Source organism: Scleropages formosus, chromosome 19 (assembly GCF_900964775.1).
Source record: "Scleropages formosus chromosome 19, fSclFor1.1, whole genome shotgun sequence".
NCBI classification, from domain to species: domain Eukaryota; kingdom Metazoa; phylum Chordata; class Actinopteri; order Osteoglossiformes; family Osteoglossidae; genus Scleropages; species Scleropages formosus.
The window spans coordinates 21,981,287-22,003,414 of NC_041824.1; the positions used below are offsets into that span (position 1 = coordinate 21,981,287).

At 44.6% G+C, this 22,128-nt stretch overlaps 1 protein-coding gene across 4 annotated transcripts in view; it reads right to left on the bottom strand.

The window, feature by feature from the left end:
* The window catches only part of arhgef25a (Rho guanine nucleotide exchange factor (GEF) 25a), a 53,673-nt gene that overhangs the window by 14,619 nt on the left and 16,926 nt on the right, over positions 1 to 22,128 (bottom strand). For 3 of the 4 annotated variants that reach the window (XM_018760454.2, XM_018760456.2, XM_018760457.2), the window contains 2 exons: positions 3,904 to 4,202; positions 3,562 to 3,696 (listed from right to left, as the gene is read on the bottom strand). In XM_018760454.2, coding sequence (XP_018615970.1) covers positions 3,562 to 3,696; positions 3,904 to 4,202 — 434 coding nt within the window. The remainder of the gene's footprint in view (positions 1 to 3,561; positions 3,697 to 3,903; positions 4,203 to 22,128) is intronic. The other variant, XM_018760455.2, reaches the window with a different exon arrangement.

Here is a 22,128-nt window from a genome sequence, read left to right on the forward strand (position 1 = left end):
GCTTTGACCATGTGTTCGTACCCACGTTTGGGTCACGATGCTGCAAACGGCACACAATAAACACTTCCTGCATCCCGTAATTATTTTGAATTATCGGTTTTCTTGCAACCGCTCTCCACCATGTTTACTGCAGTAGGGTAAGCGCCATTGAGTCAAATTCAGCTCATAGATACCACTGTGCAGTTTTCATGGTAAGGGAGGGTACAGAAGTGGTTTACCGGTTCCTTCTTCTGCACGTGTCTTTGGAGCGCAAACACGGCGAGAACACACAAACTCCGCACACTATGAGATCAACTGAAACACGGCCAAACTGTGAAGGGCCAGCATTTCCTGCTGCGCCTCAAATATATGTTCTTATCCCTTTTACCGTAAGTCCATCCATCGTCAACAACCGTTTACCCCAAGCGGGGTCGCGGCAAGCCGGAGCCTAACACGGCAACACAGGACACAAGGCCAAAGGGGGAGGGGACACACCTAGGACGGGACGCCAGTCCGCCGCAAGGCACCCCAAGCAGGACTCGAACCCCAGATCCGCCACACAGCAGGCACTGGTTGAACCCCTTTTACCATATATGTTACATTTCAAATTTCTATGTTTGTAAGAAACAAGGGCTGAGAAGACATTAGGTAAATTACCAGCTGCATTGAATCTGTGCATTATGTTTCTGTTTTGCGATCGTCGTGTGGTGTTCAGAGACACAGCCGTAATGTGGGAATGAATGGCAGTTTGTCTGACCATCTCACAGATAGTGTGTGTCAAACACAAAGGCATGAAGGGGCCAAGAATATGAACAAGACAGGTAGACAGGAGCAGGTGAGGAGGCAGGGACCAGGCTGTAGTTGTGGTCCCACAGGTTCAGGGGCTGAGCTGGACTGGGTGTTTGGGTTCATTGCAAGGAAACAGATATGACTGAGGAAAAAGACAGGCGGAAAGAGTAATAATGTTGTTCCCAGAGCTACAAATCGCATTTTTACTATGATTAACATGCAATCATGCCATTGCGTTTCCCTTTCCTCACTTTAGCCCCATTCCAAATCCACTCCTAAAATGCCCAGAGCCTCGGACAGTGCGCAAAAACATCTTGTCTAGGTTTGAGGTTGGCGTCAGCATAAGGATCCACGGTATCAACAGTCTGAAGACACCCGGCCGATGTGGCAGGATAGGGATCTAACCCTAACCCTTCTTCTCCTGATATCCCAGGCCAGGTAAAGAAGGCATCCCATCAACTCTTCACATCATTATTGAAAAATCTACTGTAGTATTTTAAAGAAATCACAGAGTTCATGTTTCTATTTGACCACAGCTGTTTTTCAGGATGCAGCATGTTGAGTTTGATCTCCTGCAAACATCTAAAAATACATTAATCTAAATAGTAGGTAATTTAGGACTGAGCAGTATAGCTTTAAAAAATCCTTTTTTTTAACCCAGTTTGAATATCTCATAAATAACAATTGCACCCATGATTTGCATTTATTCTCCCAGAAGCTGAGTTAACAAAACTACTACTAACCCTAACCCTGCCATCATGCTGCCCTAAGTAAAATGCTAGTTTTAAAATGATCCCCGAAATAGTACACTTTCTAAGGTTATCACCTTTTGTGTAGAATTATTGGCTGATGTACTGTAAATAGGGGGTGTGGTGGTGCAGTGGGTTGGACCAGGTCCTCCTCTCTGGTGGGTCTGGGGTTCGAGTCACGCTTGGGGTGCCTTGCGGTGGACTGGCGTCCCGTCCTGGGTGTGTCCCCTCCCCCTCCGGCCTTACACCCTGAGTTGCTGGGTAGGCTCCGGTTCCCCACGACCCCGTATGGGACAAGCGGTTCTGACTGTGTGTGTGTGTGTACTGTAAATATTGAGGATTATCGCACAATCTTTTGCCTTAGTCTGTAAGGTGTGAAGTAAAATACTTTCAGGAATATGACAATGTCTATGTTTGGCGTGGCACAGACGAAGCCGGATTCAATCACATGTGTGAACCCACAGCCCAGGGATTGTGAGACACCAGCACTACCTGCTGTGCCACTGAGCAAAAAATGTTCTTAATGGTAATTTCTGCATTTGTGAAACTCACAACTGAAAAAAACCATTGAACTGTAAATAGAAATGCATCTATATTTTAATCCTTTAAGTATTATCCTTAGCCATACATAACTAAGTTAGTTTTTGGTAACCTGACGGGTTATACAAGTTCAAACAAATCAATGGATTCTGTTTTTAATTATTTTAAAAAATGATGTTTTCAATCGTGGTTTGAACTCCTGCACGCATGCAGAAAGCAGAAAATGTCGAAAAGTCGGAGCAGAAACCGAGAAGAGGTTTGCAGAAAATTCTTCACTTATTTATACCAGTTACAGTGTTGTGCCCATAGACTAATTCTAATTATAAATAGACACAGTCATCTGCAGCTGCTTCCATTCATTTCAAAGGAAAATGTTTAGTGGTGCATAAGCTGAAAACTGCAAAATCACCCACTTGCCAACTTCTTGTCAGCTATAGCACTACTGGCTCATCTCACATATGCATGCATGTCCCACACAGGGGTGATGGGTAGCAAAAATTGAGACCGGGAAGTTGGGACCGTCCTTATTCATGTGACGATACACACGATTGTGCGTCATTGGAACCGGGAACGAACATCTAACATTTTTTTCTATTTGCCGAGACAGAAATGTATCAAAAAATATATCATATATCAAAATGTGGTTATTTAACAAGTTCTTCTGAGGTTAAAAAGTATGTGTCACAAATTAAAAATTTGTGCAATAATATCAAATGTTATGTTGACAGTCAATGAGAAAATACTTGCAGTCTTGATTTACCGGAGTGCGGTACCAGAGTGTGAACCACTTGGCTTCCCAGTGTAGACCTCCGCTGGCCAAGTTTGGTTCCGTTATGTACCTGACCAGCGAAACATTTTTACCACTGCACATGAAGATATCAGAATTGCCGAAGTCCTTGCTGTTAAAGAAACTTGGTCAGCTCATAATGCTATAAATATTTTATCAGTACGGAACTACAATAGTTCTTTTTACAGCAAAATTACAGCCATATATCAGAGCAATATGATTATGTATTAGTGTTGTTCCATTCTCAGAGCCCTAACATTATTCTGATTTAGTGGTGATTTGATTTGTTTAATGTTATCTCCCTTACTTTAACACACAAGAAGATGAAGCCTTGCATGTCAGGGCTGTCATTTGGAGGTGTACACCAGTTATTACAGTCCCTTGTACTGTGCCGACTGTCTGCAGTGGGTGGTCGCGTTCTCCGGGGTGAGCGGCTCTGTTTAATAACCAGAGACACATTTCTGGCAACAGGTGTTTCTCACAGTGACTTTGAGCTCGATGAAGGAATCCTGACAGTTAAAGTCGTTCTCTGCTTCTGAGCTGAAGTAAAACGGACTGCTGATGTGGCTCTTTACCGTTTCACACCGGTTAGATTGAATTATTTGTCACCTTGGAGATTCGTGGTCTGTGTGTACGTGTATATGTACACCTGTGTGAGTGTGTGTGTGTGTGTGTGTGTGTGTGTGTGTGTGTGTGTGTGTGGGTAACACAGCCCACCTCTGCGTGGCCCAGTGTGCCATTGCCCTGCAGAAGCTCTGAAAGCAAGCTGTGGGTGAGTGGAGTTGGTGGAGTGCCATCTTCCGGACCAGCAGGACCATCCCTCCCCTCCTGCAAAACACACACAGAAAAGCCCTGGGTGTCCAGGGGGTCAATCCATCACTCCCCTGTCACGGTGTCGCTGGAGCACGGCACCGAACCGTGCAGGAAACTGGTTATTAATCACTTTATGGGAGGTAAAGAATGACTGATGACAGCAAAAGGATCTTGCCTCATCTGAGGCTGTAAAACTTGAAAGAATCACCTCTGTCTTCACAGCCCCTGAGATGGGGATGGCCTTACCGGCTCTTTGTCGGCAAGGGGAAGCATGGTGATGTCATCCTCCTGCCTCGCTGGTGTGCCCCGGTCCTGGCTCTCCCGACGAAGCGGCGGCTTTCCGTCTGCATGTCGCATCTGCCGCTCACCTTTGCCCCCGCCGCCGGCACTCAGTTTGCGCACCGGGTTGGTGAGCCACTTCTTCAGGGTGCTGACGGAGCGGCGTGACCCCGGGGAGCTGGGAGCAGAGCCACCCGAGGCCTGGGGCGGCAGGGAGGCCACGGACGTGGAGATGCTGCCCTCACTGCCCGCCACCGAATATGACTCTGTGAGGAGGGACAGGAAGACGATGATAAGTGCTGGGGTCACTGGGAAAGTTATGGCTGCTAAGGGCAGTACAGGGGATCTCAAACCACCCTTGTTGCCAGACTGGCCTGAGATCCGAGAGAGACAGAAGCACAGTTTACAGGGCTTTGTTAAAGATCTACTGTATAGCTCAGTCTAAATTTATATTGTCACTCAACACCTAATAGAGGCACTATTTGTTAGTATTGTTTGCAAACTGTACAGGACACAGGTGGCATGGTGGTGCAGCAGGTAGCACGGGTACCTCCCAGCTCCTGATATGCAGGTTTGAATCCAGTTCACTCTGTCTGGAGATCCCATTTTCTCCCTGTGTTTTGCGCAGATTTCCTCCGTGTGCTCTGGTTTCCCCCCACAGTCCAAAGACACGTAATTCAAGTGAACTGATGACTCTAAATTGTTCTTAGTGAGTGCGAATATTCTGCATTTTCCTGCTTTGTGGATGGGTGTATTATTGTAAGTAGCTTAGTATAATGTATCCAGGGCTGTAAGTCACCTTGGACAAAGGTGTCAGCTCAAACCTGGTAATTAATTTCATAGTTAACAATTTTGCTGTTAAACACTGTGAGATAGATGGGGGGAGGGGCTGTGTCAGTGTGCATAGCTGTCATTCGACTCTTGATTGCTAAGAATAGTCCTCATACGTCTCACCGGCTGCAGTTCCGAGGACAGCGTCACAGAGACCATGGGAATAGGGCAAGGGGGCTGGGGTGGGAGACAAGTGTTAATCCTCACCAGAAGAGGATCATTTATTGTTCTTGATCCTCGACTGCTCTTCCCTTCTTCCCACACCACCCACTCGTCTCTCTCCAATGCTGTCCCTCGGTCCGCTCAGCTCGTTCCAAGCTGACTTCACACAGTATTTGTTCTGAGAGCTCAGACTTCTCTGTCCAGGCTGCTAAGCGAGCCCAGAAAAAGTTCCCATGTGGACACATCATCTGTGGAACGGTGACAGGAACATCCAAGCTTGTCCACAGGAACGATATTTGACCAAACAAGTCTGAACATAGGAAGTAGTGCTGTGTCTCCAACCCACCAAGCTTAGTCCAGGCTGCTCATGGGAAAAAGCTCTAAGTGCTGATAACATACACATGTTTGTTTCACTGCATGGGACAAGTCATTGTGAAATCATGCTTAAATACCACAAAACATTATACCCATGTTTACATGGTACAGTGCCTGTAACATGAGAATGCATTTGATGTTCTTTGGTCCTTTTAAGGGCAAACTTGATCTCTCAAATTGAATTTTCAATGTTTACATCTTGAGGCTTGTTTATGACATTCTTGTCATAGAACTGGCGAGCCATACTAAACATCAGCAACAAAGTTTTGGAGTAAATACATTGTTTTATAACGGTTTCATTTCATCACTGAGTGTAATACAGCAATCCCTTGATTTACAAAATTAATCCGTTCCTGCAAACGGTGCAGATACCAAAATTTCAGATGTCGAAAGCCTATTCCGCATTTTCTTAAATGGAAAAATAATAATGCGTTCCCAGCCCATCCAAAAACTCCAAACCAATATCACTAAGAGACTGTGAAACACCTACATAACTATTAATCTGTGATTTTAGCCTAATATAAAACACTTCATGATTATTCAGTTCTTATTGTGGTCATTAATGTGTATGTTTCTAGGCAGTACGTTTGAGAAACAAATTGCCTTTTTCTTATATCCTCAGACAGCAACAAACATTCAGTAGAGGAATTTAGCTGGAAAAATAAGCTCAGACAACAGCTGAAAAGAAACAAGGCAATTTACTGTAATGAACTGTTACTGTGCTCATTTAGTGATTAGAACGACAGTCGGTTGTGAGTTGTGGTGGATGGAGGAGGCTTGGCAGTCATTCTTGTACTACCACTCCACAAACATGTCGAAACAAAGCAAACACAAAATGACCTTCAGGGAACAGCTAATGGTACACTAGCACAAACTACAGAATATTACTGCATTCTGCTTCACTTGCATGATTTTTCTGGACACACGCACATTGTCGGAACCACTTGTCCCATACAGGGTCGCGGGAAGCCAGAGCCTAACCCGGCAACACAGGGCATCAGGCTGGAGGGGACATACCCAGGACAGCACGCCAGTCCGCCGCAAGGCACCCCAAGCGGGACTCGAACCCCAGACCCACCGGAGAGCAGGACCCAGTTCAACCCACTGCGCCACCATGCCACCCTTTTCTGGGCATACTTTGGATAAATTTTGTTATACTGAATTTCATTCCATAAATCGAAAATTGGGTACCCAAAGCAAAGAGCCAAAACCAGAACTTTCGATAAAGAGAGTTCCTAAATTGATCAAGGCCTGTATTGTTCTGTTGTACCCAGAAGGTGATAGGGCTACTCACCTCGGGGCATGACAACAGCGTGAACTGTCTGGTGACCCAGCATGACTAACAGTGACATAAGATTGTGTCAGCCATGAGCGGTCAGAGAAGCTGTGGAGGAGAGAGCCACTGTGGAACCAGCTGAAAATATAAAAATGGTGAAAAATCCACCACTGCCTTTTCTTCCTCACGAAGCACTTTTAGTCAATTGCTTGGAATGACTCTTGGCTTGAAAGCAAATGTCACTTTGAACCAGACAGAAACATAGTCAAGGACTCAGCATGTCTATAAATGTCTATGTACTCTTTAGTGTTTGTGTTTAGTGTGTGCATGGATACTAACAAATCAGTAGAGAAACGGGAATAGAGAAAAAATTCCGATGTACCCCATATAACATGTATCTTGAGGAGTTTCATCACTGCCTCCCATAACAAACCTGCCTGATGCTTGTTTATTCAGAATTTTAAGCTGAAGTCATCTGGGTTGCTCACTATTTGCATGTATTGGTGTCCTTTTTTATTTTACCCGATAGTTTGCTTTTTACCCATTCATAACATAATATTTACATATTTGAAAATGACCCCAAAGCTAATGCCATGTGTTCTGGACTAAGTTAGGTGTTTATCGAGAAACTTGACTGAATGTCTTATTTATATACAATTTCACTTTTTAAGCAATTTGCAAACATTGTATGTATGTGTCAAAATGTATTTTCATATTGGTATCCTAGAGAGATAAAGAATGTGTAACTCTTTGGCTGTGTGAATTTACCTTTTGCAGTTGGATGAATGTCTTTTTCAGACAAGAACCTTTCTGTCCAGCAGGACACAGTCCTGATAACATTTTGCATCAAAACTTATTTCTAGTCATCATTTGGTAAACTCTTCACGTTAAACAACTAGTCAAGTGGGTTTTCCGGGAAAAAAAACCTAATATGAACAGTAAGGGCTAAACTAAATTTCTTTAGGACTTTCTCATTTGTACAAAAAAAGTAAATCACAGTATTGCAATCTTCCCAACATAACATCAATATGTATTCCACGATATATGTTTTTCAGAGTGGCTTTGTACATCCCAGGAGGGAGCAATTTGTAGGGGAGCTATTTCAGTGATCCAAGGCCTAAGTGGAAATATGTTGGGAATATAGAAAGAGGTACATCAGGAGAGGAGTGGCATTCTTTTAATCAACCTGTTCCAGGATAGGAGAAACCCAGGACAGAGAAGCAGAATCCATCTATGTTGAATGTTTACTCCTTGTTGCCACGGTCCTTCTCTGCACCCTGAGGAGTGAATGTACAGCATATTTGACTTTGGGGCAAAAAAAGTGCAGTTTTTTAAGTATCTGCTGATGATGTGAAAAGCTAATGATTGAAGGTAATGTTTAATTTATTAATCAGGCTGAATTTCTGCTTCTCTCAGCAGGGTTTTAAGACCTCAACCCCTTCAGCTGACAAAGTTTTACAGCATCATATGGGCAAGAGGCTGAAGGGTCTGAATTAGGGTTCCCTGGCTTTAGTGAACAGGCTAGCTAAGATTATAGAGAACATTCATTATCTATAGAGAAAGATGATTTATATTTAGCTTGCTAAAATTTAAATAATAGCATCTTAAGTTGGACAACAATACAATATACCCCTGATGTACAAGTAAAGGGTATGTTGGAAAGGATTATATTACTTTATTACAATATGGTGCAGTTATACATTCACACTGCAGAATTATTTTTTTTTATATTACTCACCACTAAGAGTGTAAAAATGTATGGGACTATCATGGATAGCATGTGTCATATTCAACAAACTCACACACTGGCTGAAACCACTTATCCCGAGTGGGGTCGAGATGAACCGGAGCCTAACTCGGCAACACAGGGCGCAAGGTCTGAGAGGGGAGGGGACACACCCAGGATGGGGAACCAGTCCGTCGCAAGGCACCCCAACCAGGACTCAAACCCCAGACCCACCAGAGAGCAGGACTCAGCCAAACCCACCACACTACCGTACCCCCTTTTTCAACAAACCCATGGACACTTATTATTAAATTGATAATAAAAGTGCGTTACCATTAAGTAAGTTTCTTCTGGGACATTAACTCATGTCTATTGCCTATAAAAATGTTCACTCAATAGAGAGCACTCAGTGACATTAACACTGGGAAGTTGTCATTACATGAGGACCTGAGATTCATAAATCAGGTGATGGTTAAGGTTTGGACATGTGATTAATTTTGCTGCAGAAATTAAATCCCTTTCAGTAATATCAACTGTCTTTATTGTTAAAACAAGGATTCACAAAGACCAGTCCTAAAACCCATTTTATGGGTGCGTACCTGATATTTGTTCAAATGCACCAGAATTGCAACAATTGCATAAATCACCTCTCTGGCATTGAAAAACTGCTTTTTGTTTTTGAACTCACAACAACATGTTTTATCTTAATAAGCTCAGCTTCACTGTCTGTCTGAACGAACAACACAGGATCCTTTGCCTTTGGGATGTCAACGTAAGAAGAGCCCACACTCTGCAATGCACTGTGCCCTGCAGCTTTAGATCATGCCAGCTCCAGGGAAATGAAGAATTTATTGAACAGGGAACCTTCAGTCCTTCTGAGGTGTGCACCCACAGAGGTTTGCTATGAAGCGATAGTGTGAAGGCACTGAATCATCCTAAGGAGTTTTCTGACTAAGAGGACACTTGAGGCTGACAGCTCATATAAGTACAATTCCAGTCCTTGTGCACTGATGTCCTTCTGTGCTGGTATCATTGCATAATCCCCATTTTTGGGACATTCACTGGCACTCCAGACAGATGAAGTGGCGACGGTACCGTTTCGTTCTCATCCTCCTTCCTGCCAGAACTCTTATTGTGCCACCTATTTATCTCTTAAGCCTTATCAGTGATTACTTTCTCCCCTCGAGATCATGAATACGGTGTATGGCTGTTCCTTTGTGCTGTCTCACCCTCCCTCTGTTATCAGAGCTGCATGCTCATTTGGCTCGCACATCCACCCCTACGCCACATCCCTTTTGACAGAAAGCCACCCCAACACTGTATCCACCCCAGCCTATTCCTTGTACTGCACCCAATTCCCTCTGCTGCATTGCAGAGGGCTGGAACTGGGGGGACATGGGCTCTTTTGGCCAGGGCTACATCTCCTCTGCGTCACTTCCACGAACAATGCTGAGATGAGCACTGACTGCCAAGCTAGAGAAGAGGTGCAAAAACACACCCTTCATCCCTCATGGGTCACCTGGCAGTAGGTGCCAAACCAAATTTGACTGTAAGGTGATATAGCTGAACTAAGGTCGGTCGAAGACACAGGAGGTGTGGTAAAGAGTCCCATTTATCCAAATGTACACAGAACTGTGGGAAAATGTGGGTATCTAGATGGAGCTCAGAAAGAGGGATGATTCAAGGAGTGGTGGCAGGGGTGGGATAACCCAAAGCGCTGTAGGAAGAGATTTAGCAGGAGTGCATGAGAAAAACATGGCTTGGACCTCCGCAGAGCTCACATCTGGAGCAGCCGTCCACACTCATAGAGACACAATCCCCAGGGGAGGGAGGGTCATCATCAGATGTCCTGGAGGCAGGCATCTGTCCTGTTTGAAGGTCAGTAGTCATTCTTCTTCTCCTGTAAATATAGCTTTGCCTATTCATCACTAAATCAACACTCATAGTACCTGCACAGACATTAATTACTTTGCATGGATATTTTACTTATTGAGTTACAGTCATAAAAATTTTGACACACAAAGGCCAATTCCCAGTCCAAACTCTTCCACACCTAGCTTTTAGCCCGTTGGCAAGCACACCAAGGTACAAACACCTGTTATTGTGCCCACTGACATTCCAACTGACAGGTAAACTTCAGGCAAAAAAGAAGTACTTAAGAACCTGTTGTTTTCAAAATTCGATACTCACATTTTCACTCTTTGTGAAAGCTTTCTCAAAATCAACATTAAAAAAGCCCAGCAACCAGCTAGTTAGTAGTGCACTTACAGTTCTGGATATGATATCTTCAATGCATTTTGCACCTTTTCTGAATCTTACTGATTTGTATCCCTGTCATTTGTCTCTATGGCGACACTTGTGTAGACTGTAAACTGAATTATGAGCTAATATTGCCATAATGCAGTTCTTCACTACAGCAGCAAAAATTACCGCGTGAATGAATTATCACTGAAGAAGAACCCTGACATCATCACCAGCTGCAACTCTAAGAGGTTCTTTGCAGGAGGTTGGCATGCGATGCTCACAGTGCGGCAGAGGCTGGGGGCTGCGATGACTTATGAAGGGATGGATGCAATCACAATCCAGACAGGCCAAGACCGGACTGTCAGCCGCCTGCTGTTCTGCCTGGAGGTGTTATGCAGCTGTGCGCCTGGCTAGATGGTGGCTTCGAGTGTCGACCACGGCAACACATGCACGTGCATTCCACACGTAGGCCTGGCCACAGGCTTCCCACTGTCCGCCAGTGACGCACCCACACCTGGGCTATGAAGACCCCTGCAGTTCCCGAACCTGCAGAGCTGAGCTAAATGGCAATAGGATAAACATTTTTCTGATGCTTTTCTCCAAAGCAAACCATTGTGATTTACCCCTTTACCTTACACCCACTAGTGTAAATGGCAAAACTTTGAAACAGTTCATTGTGCTACATGGTCCGTAGTATATGGTCCATAACCTGTTCTCTCTATAACTGAGTTGTTGACTGGCTAATCCATCTTAATTGAAAATTAGAATCTCCATTACAGAAAAAAGTAGAGATGGTGAAACTGGTTTAAATAAGACACCCCACTACCCCCAACCCTCTGCACTCCATGCACCTTTTACGCTAAAAGGCTTTCAAAAGATCTCAGTGAATGTCAAAATCCTTTGTCCCTAAGACATTTTTGCTCCATCACCTCACACCACTAAGAAAGGAGGATTATGCGTGAGAAATAACGGCCCCTCAAGCAGCAGGGCTCTTCCTCTGCTTACTCTGCATGTGACTGTTGTACCGCACTAAAGGAGCCAATGCCACAGCAGCAAGTTTGAGGCATGGTGTGTTTCCCCGGAGTGTGTTGTGTACACAGGGGATAACAGAGGCCAGCCCAGGAGGCCACAGAAGGTGTCCTGCAGGTCCCTCATTTCCCAGTGTGTACGCTGATAATCACAGCAATGACAATGGGCTCTCTGCTCTTCCCTTTAGAGACAAGCACTCTGGAACAATTAGACTGACATCCTGTTGTTTCTGTCTTGAGTTTGAAAATATGAAGCTAATCAAAGCTGATCTGGGTGCCATCCATGTGTGAAGGACATCTCATGCCCTGTCGAAGGCTTCCCCATTTTCTTTGCAACAGACTTTGCTCTCGAAGTTCTAACTCTTATGAATCTGCAACCCGTCAAGAGAGCATCACATGTCCAGTTATATATTATTACAGGTACATTTGCTATACTTTACCAGATAGGTGTATTGGAAGCAAGACAAACAGTCTAATAAAAGTTATTTTTCAATAAGAGAAAAAATCCAAACTCTATTCCCGAAATACTTTCTAACATACAGTGGAACCTCGGTTTACGAATTTAATTCGTTCCATGTATTCATTTGTCCTCTGAAATTTTCGTACATCGAAACGAATTTCCCTATAAGAAATAATGTATAACAGAATAATTGGTACTACGCCCCCAAAAACATTACTCGATATCCGCATCTGTTGATCCTGGCATTTTTTTTATGAGATCGGTGTACAACTGCCTTGCCTTCTCGCAAATGATAGCTTCGGACACACTATGATTACCCGCTAACAGCCTCTCGTTTATCCAGATAAGCAACAACTTCTCTACATCCTCAATGGCCTGAGACCATTGCTTTGTTAACACTGTCACTCCTTCTGCAACATCACACACACACACACACATTTCCAGAACCACTTGTCCCATACAGGGTCGCAAGGAACCGGAGCCTACCCGGCAACATAGGGCGTAAGGCCAGAGAGGGAAGGGACACACCCAGGACAGGACGCCAGTCCATCGCAAGGCACCCCAAGCAGGACTCGAACCCCAGACCCACTGGAGAGCAGGACCCGGTCCAACCCACTGCGCCACCGCGCCCCCACTCTCTGCAACATCAGTCTTCATGATTTCTTCCTTATTTGCCAGGATAGTACAGATCGTTGATGCTGACTTGCTGTACATCCTGGCAAGCTCAGACACGCGTACACCACATTCATGCTTCCCGATGAGTTCCTTCTTCAGTTCTATCGGTATACAGACAACCTTCTTCTTCTCAGATGCTGCTATTATCTTCTTGGGTGACATCGTTGCTTAGGGTATGCACAATACGTATGTGCGCTAAAGAAAATCACAAAAAGTTTCTCGAACGCGTGCGCGAGAGCTTTGGATACGAGACGTTCACAACATGAGGCTACATATACAACTGATGCTTGGCGGAGGGTATTCGTTGTCTCCCTACTCGGCCGATGCTTCCCGAAGCGTACCCACACATACAGGTTCAAACAGGATGTTCGTGCTCGGAAGCAATCTTTCGAAAACCGAAGAAGTTTACGAATAAATTTATTCGTAAACAGAATCATACGCACTGAATGTTCGAATACCGAATTCGACGGCCTTGAGGCTGTTCGCATGCTGTTCGTATTCCGAGCCAACATTAGTATACAGAAACTTTTTTTTTCGTATTTGCACTTCGTACTCCAATTTTCCGTAAAAAGAGACGTTCGCCAACCGAGGTTCCACTGTATTTTGATTTGATTGAAACCGGTGAATGTTCCAGCAGTAAGGTCACTGTAACGATGTGATGGATGCAGCTCTTAGGGCTGGAGCAAGAGGAAACCGAAACAGGCCAACATAATGGCCCATCTAAATTCTGGGTTCAAAAAGCAGCTGCTCCCATTATCTCATTACCTGAAGTCACAGTTATTGGATTGAGCGTGTGTGTATTCAAAGTTTCCTTGGAGCCGATCAATATTTCCAACATTCTTTCAAGGACAGCAGTTTCTAACACTCAGCCATGGGACAGTGATTCAAATACGCGCAATCCTATTCTCACAGCCACACTCCCACCTACACTCTCACCCACACAATTACAGTGATTAAAATTCAGCTGTCTCTCCCCGCGAACCCCAGCGAAGATTCCTCTTACATCCGTTTTCTGTCATTTTCGCGCTGCTCCCATTGCCATAGCAACAAAGGAGGAGGCGAAGACACCGTCGGCGAAGACGAGCAGAGAGCATACAGAGCAGCATCGTGCGCTCGCAGCTTGCGGGACCGTGGCTGAGCAAAGTGATCGCAGCACGACTCAGTTTAGGAGCAATGACACACAGGTGTACCCATTACAGCAGTTAGCTGTCCACAAGCATCAGACTTTAGTCTTTCATCTGAATCAGAGCTCACCTTCCTGAAAGAGCAAAGGATCACAAAGAGAACATCGTATCGCTCAATCAAGTGCAATGTTTCTGCAGCCTGATATTCTGGTGACATTTCTAAGAGTAATAATTTATGCATTTAAACTTACATTTACATTTAAGATGCTTTACTCCAAAGCGAGGTACAACTCCGAGAACAATTCAAAGAGTGCATCACATCAGCAGTAAGGAGAGATTTGGATGCAGACATGTGAGTCTAGAGTACAGTCCATTTGTCACATTTCACCATATGAACTAGTATACATCACACGAGTCGCTGCATTATAGGGCTTTTTATTTTTAATTATTAAACAATGGAGGAAAAATTATGCAGAAAATGTGTTGACATTTTACATATCCTTTTATACTGTATATTAATATGCTCTATGTGTATCTGCTCAGCTTTGTACGTCATTGATTAATCGTGAGCTGTTACAGAGGAGGTGCCCTAAGGAGAAAACAAGTACCACTGTGAAAAAGCAACTCTTCACATTCACAGTTGTCACTGAGAATAAGTAGAGTGAAAGAGGTTTTTCTAGAGGCAGGGAAGACATGTGAAGTGTACAAGGTTTCAAGGGGAAGTATTAGAAGTTGCAGAGAAGAAACTTATGCATTCGCTGTGCTTCTGTTTGTTGGGATATTTTCTGTCGCTCCCAGAAATTTTGATTTCAGTGAACCGCCCTTAGAAAATAAAATAACATGTCCAATGCACACATTATTTTGTTTTCCTATGGTTCAAATATTTCATTTCATTTCACCCTCTCATTATTAAAAGGTGTTACTACAGAACACTGTGGCTTTATTGAACAGTATTCCAGAAATCACACAACGATTTAAAGGATTGTCATTAAAGTACACACAATTGCTGTGTAATCCACTTTCATCAGCCCCACCCATGGCAGGCAATCACACGTCCTCATTTTTTCACACATACACACACTAAGGGCAATTTAGAGTTACAATCCAACTGAAACACTTCTCTCTAGATCGTGTGAGGAAACTGAAGCACCTGGAAGCATCAGCACTACCTGCTGCACCAACCGTGCCATTGCCTTCATTGATTGTATGCTTGTACAATTTTTTACTACGCAATCATCGAAAGGCTCATGAGGCTTATGTGTCGATCCCAAGTGCCGATGGTACGGACCCAGATCAAATCTTTGGGTGATTATATGAACCATGGCACTCGCTCCACACTTCTGCCTTGGGTTCCGTTGAGCTGTCCTCAAAGACAAACTTGTGGGCTGGGGACACAGCACAGAGGCCCATCAGAAAGAGGTCTAACATTGCACTTGTGGAAACTGGTCCTGCCCGGGCACAAGGGACGATCAGATCTGCCAACCAGCAGAGAGGCCAGAGGAAGGGAATGTGAACCTGGCACTAAGCTGAACAGAGCTGCACTATGGGTGACACAAGGCAGAGCAGGAGCAGGACACACTGTGGCACTGGGTTATTCGCTGATTCGCCTGGAAGTAGCGCGACTGCTAGATGTAACCATCAGCGTAAACACGTTTTGTCCAGCCAACTTTTAGTAAACTTCCTGTCAGATCTCTGCCAAGAAAAACATTTGCACCCAACACCCTTTCTTCAAACTATGGTTTTAATGTGCTATACAACAGAGTAACGATTTGATTTCTGTACAAAGTTAAAACTTAGCTGGCTGGTCATTCAGTGTCAAGTGGAGTACTTTGTGTATTTTTATTCCATGTAAATCAGAGCTGTTAACAATAAAAAGAGAGTCAAAAACATGTTGCGAAATTGTCTCCACATTTAAAAACTTCTGCAGAATTTATTATCGTCAAATTATATCATAGCAAATTCTAACAGTAGTTATAATCCTGCACCGGGACGACTCCCTTAACTACCCATCCATTCAAAATAAATGTAAAATACCACTGCGTATAATGCGTAGAATTTACAAAGCTATATTACAGGAGGACTTGAAGACCCTGAAACACTGTAAAGTCCTGTCCTCTTTTCCTAAACAAAGTTTGGTATGCACTCCTGGGTTTAATAAGGTCTAACCTCATTCTTTTCGTCAGCACATTTACAAACAGACCCCTGAGGCCAAGGCCAGCGAGAGACAGAACATGGGACAGAGGAATGAGCAGAAAACACCAGAGCAGGGATTTACTTGCGTATCTGGAAAAGTTAGAGCGGGAGGGCGTTTCAAAGAGTCAGTTACAAGCAGATCAACCGGCCCGGCACCGCAACGCCATTTAGCCACACAAAACCAGAAAGAAAGAGACGGAGATGGAGGGGTTTGCTCCTGGAATGATGTTAATGCTCCGCTTGAAGTTCACATTCCTCACTGGCAAATCATACGACTTTGAGCCCAATATTCAGACTGGGCTCTTTCTTCATCCTGTCTGGACAGCTCAGTGTGGGTCCAAGACACAGTGTGTGAGAGAGTTTGTGCAGAGTGAGAGTGAGCGTTGGGGAAAGGGGGGAGGGGGGGATCAGTGTAAAAATAACCCTGCCAAAGGAGAGAGCCGTCTCGAGTTGCACACTTTTAATTTCTGCGCTTTCGGCTTTTCCATCATCTGGCATGTGCTTGGACAGCTTCATTAGCCGAACTCAGAGACCAATGACATTAAGGAAGAAAGAGAGACAGTGTCTTCTGCTGCTTGTTTCCAAAGGAGTCCGTTTCAAATTTCCAGCAGTTGCTACTTTCTGCTCGGGGCCTGATGAGGTCTCAGGTATATTGGTGTGGTGAGGTACCACAATATTACTTCTCTTGTGTGTTAACTGTCGGTTACAGTATTGCTGTTCCGCTGTTCTTCTCCTGTATGTTGATCTGGGGTTGCATTCTTGCTATTGCTCCATGTGGTCGTCTTCGGTTGCAGTCTCACTCTTTCCCTTCGATGGACTTTAGCTGGCAGCTCTGGGTCATCCTACATCTAGGCTTTCTGACCCAGAGGCCAGGATAGTGCAAAGGAGGCACCAGTGGGGAAGGGGACTGGGGTGGTGGAAGGAGGTGAGAGAGTGGACGCAAATGAAAGAAATGGGAAGGACAGAGAGCGGGAAAAGACAGGGTCAATGCGAGGTTGTGGGGGGATGGGGATCTGCAGAGTTAAAGGGAAGAACGAAGGGGTTAAAAAGAAAAAAGTTGAAGAGTGCTGCATCATGCAACATAGATGATCGTGTGTGTTTAAGCTATCTGAGATTTCTAAATGAAGTCTTGGAAGACAAAAAAGCACAAGTCAGCAACAGCACCGAAAAATGCGTCGTTAGAGTGTGTGATTGTGTGTGTCAGCACCAGTGTGGGGAGGATGGGATGTAGTAGCTGGACGGTTTTATCAACTAGTTTATCAGTAAAGAGCAGGGTTTCCTTCATGCTAGTGCAACACCAATGACCCCGGGTTGCAGCACTGAAGACACGGACCTTTTCATGCGTCCGTGAGCAGTGGTGCGATGGGCTGGGTTCGGTGTCTTTTGATCGACAGGGAAAAATTGTGAGCAATCAGACATAATTGCCCTTTTTTCCCTCTCCTGAGCAGAGGCCCAGTCTACTTCCCAATATGTCATTTGAGCACGACAGCAAAAGAGCAGGAGAAAATGATGGACGGGAAAGGAAAGACATAAAATAATGTACATCGCAGTGAAAAACCAGGGTCTAAAATGATTCCTAGCAGAGAAGCTGTGCTGAACGTGGTCCTGTTAAACCTTCCTTTTTCAGCAATTCCGAAATCTGACAGTGCTGGATGTAAACGCTTTCTTTGATCGTTTGTACTGTTCATAATTCATGCTTTTCTCAGGCTGCAGTCATTAAAGCACAGTTATGATCTGTCTGGTTGTCAACTCCCATTGTAACACGTTGGAGCCACGAATCTCCTTCATCTTCATTGAAATGCACAGAAATGAGTCAATGAAGAACGCTCCATTGACATCTGAAGTAATTCAGCTTTTGAGGAGGGACAGGGTGATGGACTTAGGAAGCCTGCAAACGGCCTGTCGGGAAGGAATCGCTCGCTCCCGAAGCAACGCAGTTCGGAATTGAAATCTGCATATTACCAAAAATAACATCATTTTGGCAGGCATTCATGTGCAGGAAGATGCCGTCTCCGTAAGAGTCCAACCATGAGTAATATTTGGCTCAGAGTTCGGAATACCTTTATAGGATTTACAGAGTTAGCATTTTGCAAGAAGCCAAAAAAGTCTTTTAGCTTCTGTGGACTCAGTTAAATCACTCGGTACGGCACTGGTAAACAGACGGTTACCAAGTGTCATATCGCACATGGAAATGTCAGACCTCATTATTGCCGCCGTACGGAAACACACAGCAAAGTCATCCTCTTTGCAGCATAAATCCTTTTGCATTCTTCCATGGGCGTCATCTCTGCAACAGTGACTCATTCCCCATCCCTCGTACCTCACCCAACAGCAGGTAAGTATGGGCCCAGCATCATTACAGCTGCATCACCTGAATTGTAGGTAGTAACCAAATGCTAACCTTCACAAACAAACACAGTTCTCTCCGCCAAGGATTCAACAGATGCTCTGGACTCATCCTGATTCCTCCACAGCCTCAGCCTTTTCTCATCCATCTACCATCTGACCACGAGGGTAACACAGGTTCCATATCAAGGCAGCTGGTAGCATAGTGCTGATGGCTTCTGCTTTGCATCCAAAAGCTGGTGGTTCAAGTCTCTATTACTACTATAGAACCATTGAGCAAAGTACTTGCTGTAAAATTGCCTACTATTGTAAATGGGCAGGGAGTTTAATATTTTGACTCACTTTGGAGAACATTGGCAGCTGAATAAATTTAATGCAATTGTTGGGCAGCACAGCATTTGGGTGGTGTGAGAGGGTGTGGGTTTGATTCCCCACTCAGTTTGTATCAAGTTGACATATTCTCACCCTGTCTGTGGGTGTTTCCTCCTGCAGTTCAGGTGGATTGGTGTCTTTAATTAGTCAAGCTATGTGTGAACAACAGAAAGAAAGTGTGATTTCAACCAATCACGACATAGGAGTAGAGAGGGACCACGACACACACAGACTAAAGCCACTTATCCCAAGTGGGGTCACAGCATACCAGAGCCTAACCTGGCAACACAGGGCATAAGGCTGGAGGAGGAGGGGACACACACCCAGGACGGGACGCCAGTACATCACAAGGCACCCCAAGCAGGACTCAAATCCCAGACCCACCAGAGAGCAGTACCCGGTCCAACTCACTGCGCCACCGCGCCACCACACCCCCCGGAACCACTACACTCCATAAGTTATTCAAAAAGAGTTGAGACATGTGTCTGTGCGACACAAATCTGAAGCCTCGTGTTGTTTTGCTTCCGGTGGTTTCTGGTGGTTTCCGGTGGTTTTTCAGTTGATATAGAGCAACAGGAGACTATTTATGTAGCGGAAGAAGAAAAACAGCGAAAATCAGAATGCAAATTTCTAGTTAACTAACATATCACTTTTAGTTCTTTATTAGTGCTCTGATAAAAGTTTGATTGTACAAAATAAACAGCTCTTATGACACAGATGACAGATAGTGACAGGAATGGAAATGGAGCTTATGCAGTATCCTTCATGCCAGAAATTCATGGTCTGTGCCACCTCACTACCTGCTTTTATCTACGAAGACAATGTCGTATTCACAGTCATCAGTCCCTTTCTTCCTCCATCACCTCTTTTCAAAGGAAAAGAACACACGCATTTTCAGAACCGCTTGTCCCATACGGGTCGCGGGGAACCGCAGCCTACCCGGTAACACAGGGCGGAAGGGGACACACCCAGGACGGGACGCCAGTCCATCGCAAGGCACCCCAAGCAGGACTCAAACCCCAGACCCACCCGAGAGCAGAACTGTGGTCCAACCCACTGTGCCACCGCACCCTCCTAGGAAACAAACAATGTTCTGTCAAACTGTATGATTTATATTTTGCCTGAGTCAAGCAAGTCCAATTAAAATTCTGCTCATAGCTGTGGCACTGAGATGGTATTTGTTTGTTCTCAGCGCTCGGTTTCCCTCCTCCTCTTCTTTCTCACTTTCACCTCTCTTAAGTCCTCGCTTCACAGGACGATTGTACGTGCCGCTAAGCCAATCTGCTGGTATTAACCCCTCCTTTCTTTCCATAGTTCTTCATGCAGGCCTTACGTTTGGCATTTTATAGCCCTTACATATATTCCCATATCGAGCCTCTTCTTGCCAAGTGCATCGTACATTCACATTTACATTTATTCATTTAGCAGATGCTTTTCTCCAAAGTGAGATACATCTCGGCGAGCAATACAAAAAGTGCATCGCATGAACAGAAGGAGAGATTTGTATGCAGACGCGAGATTCGAGAGCGTAGTCGTGGTGCCCATACCATACATGGTGGTGGACATAGTGTGATCTTTCTCAGCCTATTGTTGACCTCGGGTGATCAGCTGGCTCACATTGCTCGTAAATCTGAGAGGAGCTGGTTGGGGTGATTGCTTCACTCCTGTGGCCATCACTCCATGACAGGCTCACCCATCTTGTGAGCGATGAGAACGAGGAAAGGCGTCAATGTGCGTGGCCTGGAGGCTGGAGCTGTCACAGTGAGCTCCCCACTTTTCCATCTAAAACGCCGTCCCTCTCCGAGCCCCTGGTCGGGCGCAAAGCAGGAAGACATGATATGAACATGGACTATACAGAATGAAAAAGACAGTGCTTGAGTGTTTTGTGTTTGTTTGGTGACATTGTATTACAGTTAAATTGAATCATTTAGCACTTCAGGAGTTCTTAAATACACTTTGATGTGATTTACCTGAATGGCCATTCTTAAGACTTGACTGGATTATTAGGAAAGGTCATGAGGTTAAGAGAATTGTATGCAAATCTATTTGCAGTTTCTCTCATTTGCTTGCATTATTTATCATATGGAGGGAGAAAGACATGTTTTTTTATGAACCAATAAAGAGCTGGTATCTCAGAAGTGCCCATAGCAGAGTGTTTATATTTAAATGAATGGTCAACAGGGGAGCACAGTGGCACAGTGGGTTGGCCCACGGTCCTGCTCTCCGGTGGGTCTGGGGTTCGAGTCCCGCTTGGGGTGTCTTCCCACGGACTGGCGTCCCGTCCTGGGTGCGTCCCCTCCCCCTCCGGCCTTACGCCCTGTGTTGCCGGGTAGGCTCCGGTTCCCCGCGACCCCGTATGGGACAAGCGGTTCTGAAAATGTGTGTGTGTGTGAATGGTCAACAAGGGAGGAACAAAGTTACTCATGTACAATAGACCTTGTTTATGTCACTTAGAGATTCCTGCTTATCTGTACAAACACATAGCACAGACCTTTCTTAAAGTGCCCTATCAGTTCAAAGCATACCACTGTTGTTTAGAAAATCCCTTAAGTCAGCAGAATCAATCACTGTCACCTGTTTAATTTCATCGCCCTATTTCTAACAGCCACACAGTGAAATAATTTTTAAAGTAGGCTTGTATGCAGGATGGAATTAGGATCCATATCATATTTGTATGATTGCACACTGAGTTGTAAATCTGTTAATGGAAAGTCCAGCTCAGAGAAAACCACTTGCGCTACCAGTGAATTCAAAGTACATTGCAGCAATCCCTATGGCTTTCAGGTTTATTAAGAGTTAAAATATTTCAGTGTCTACTTATGCATTTTTAAAAAGCTATAAGCACACATGACATCATGTCAAAGGGCTGTCGGTGTGATCAGGCCAACAAAACATGACCTCATGATACTATATGTCTCCACACAAGTGTATTTTCCTCTGTGTGTGCAAGATGCTACTCTACAGACTTAACAGAGTAGTGTAAATCTGTTGTATAAATGTTTTTAACAGTATACTATAAGATATGATAACTTATATGAAATGAACAGCAGTCTTAACATGCAATTCAGTCAAGCCCAGGTACTAAATATCATATGCTGATGCTTTGCTGTGTAACACAGTTTGGCCAGCTACAAGATCTATCCTCTATAAACCCTTTTCACTTTACTGGGGTTTTGCTCATTTGCATTGATATGCAGTTTGTTCAATCTAACGGGGGAACTGGGGGCTTTTCAGAGTGACTCAGCCGTCCTGTGTTTGCACGTGCTGTCCAGGCACGGTTTACATACGCTTGCAGATGATGATGTGCGCATCTCCAGGATCGCACCCCTTAAATTGAGAATGAAGACGGAAAACGGGGAGCACGTGCCCCATATTTGAAA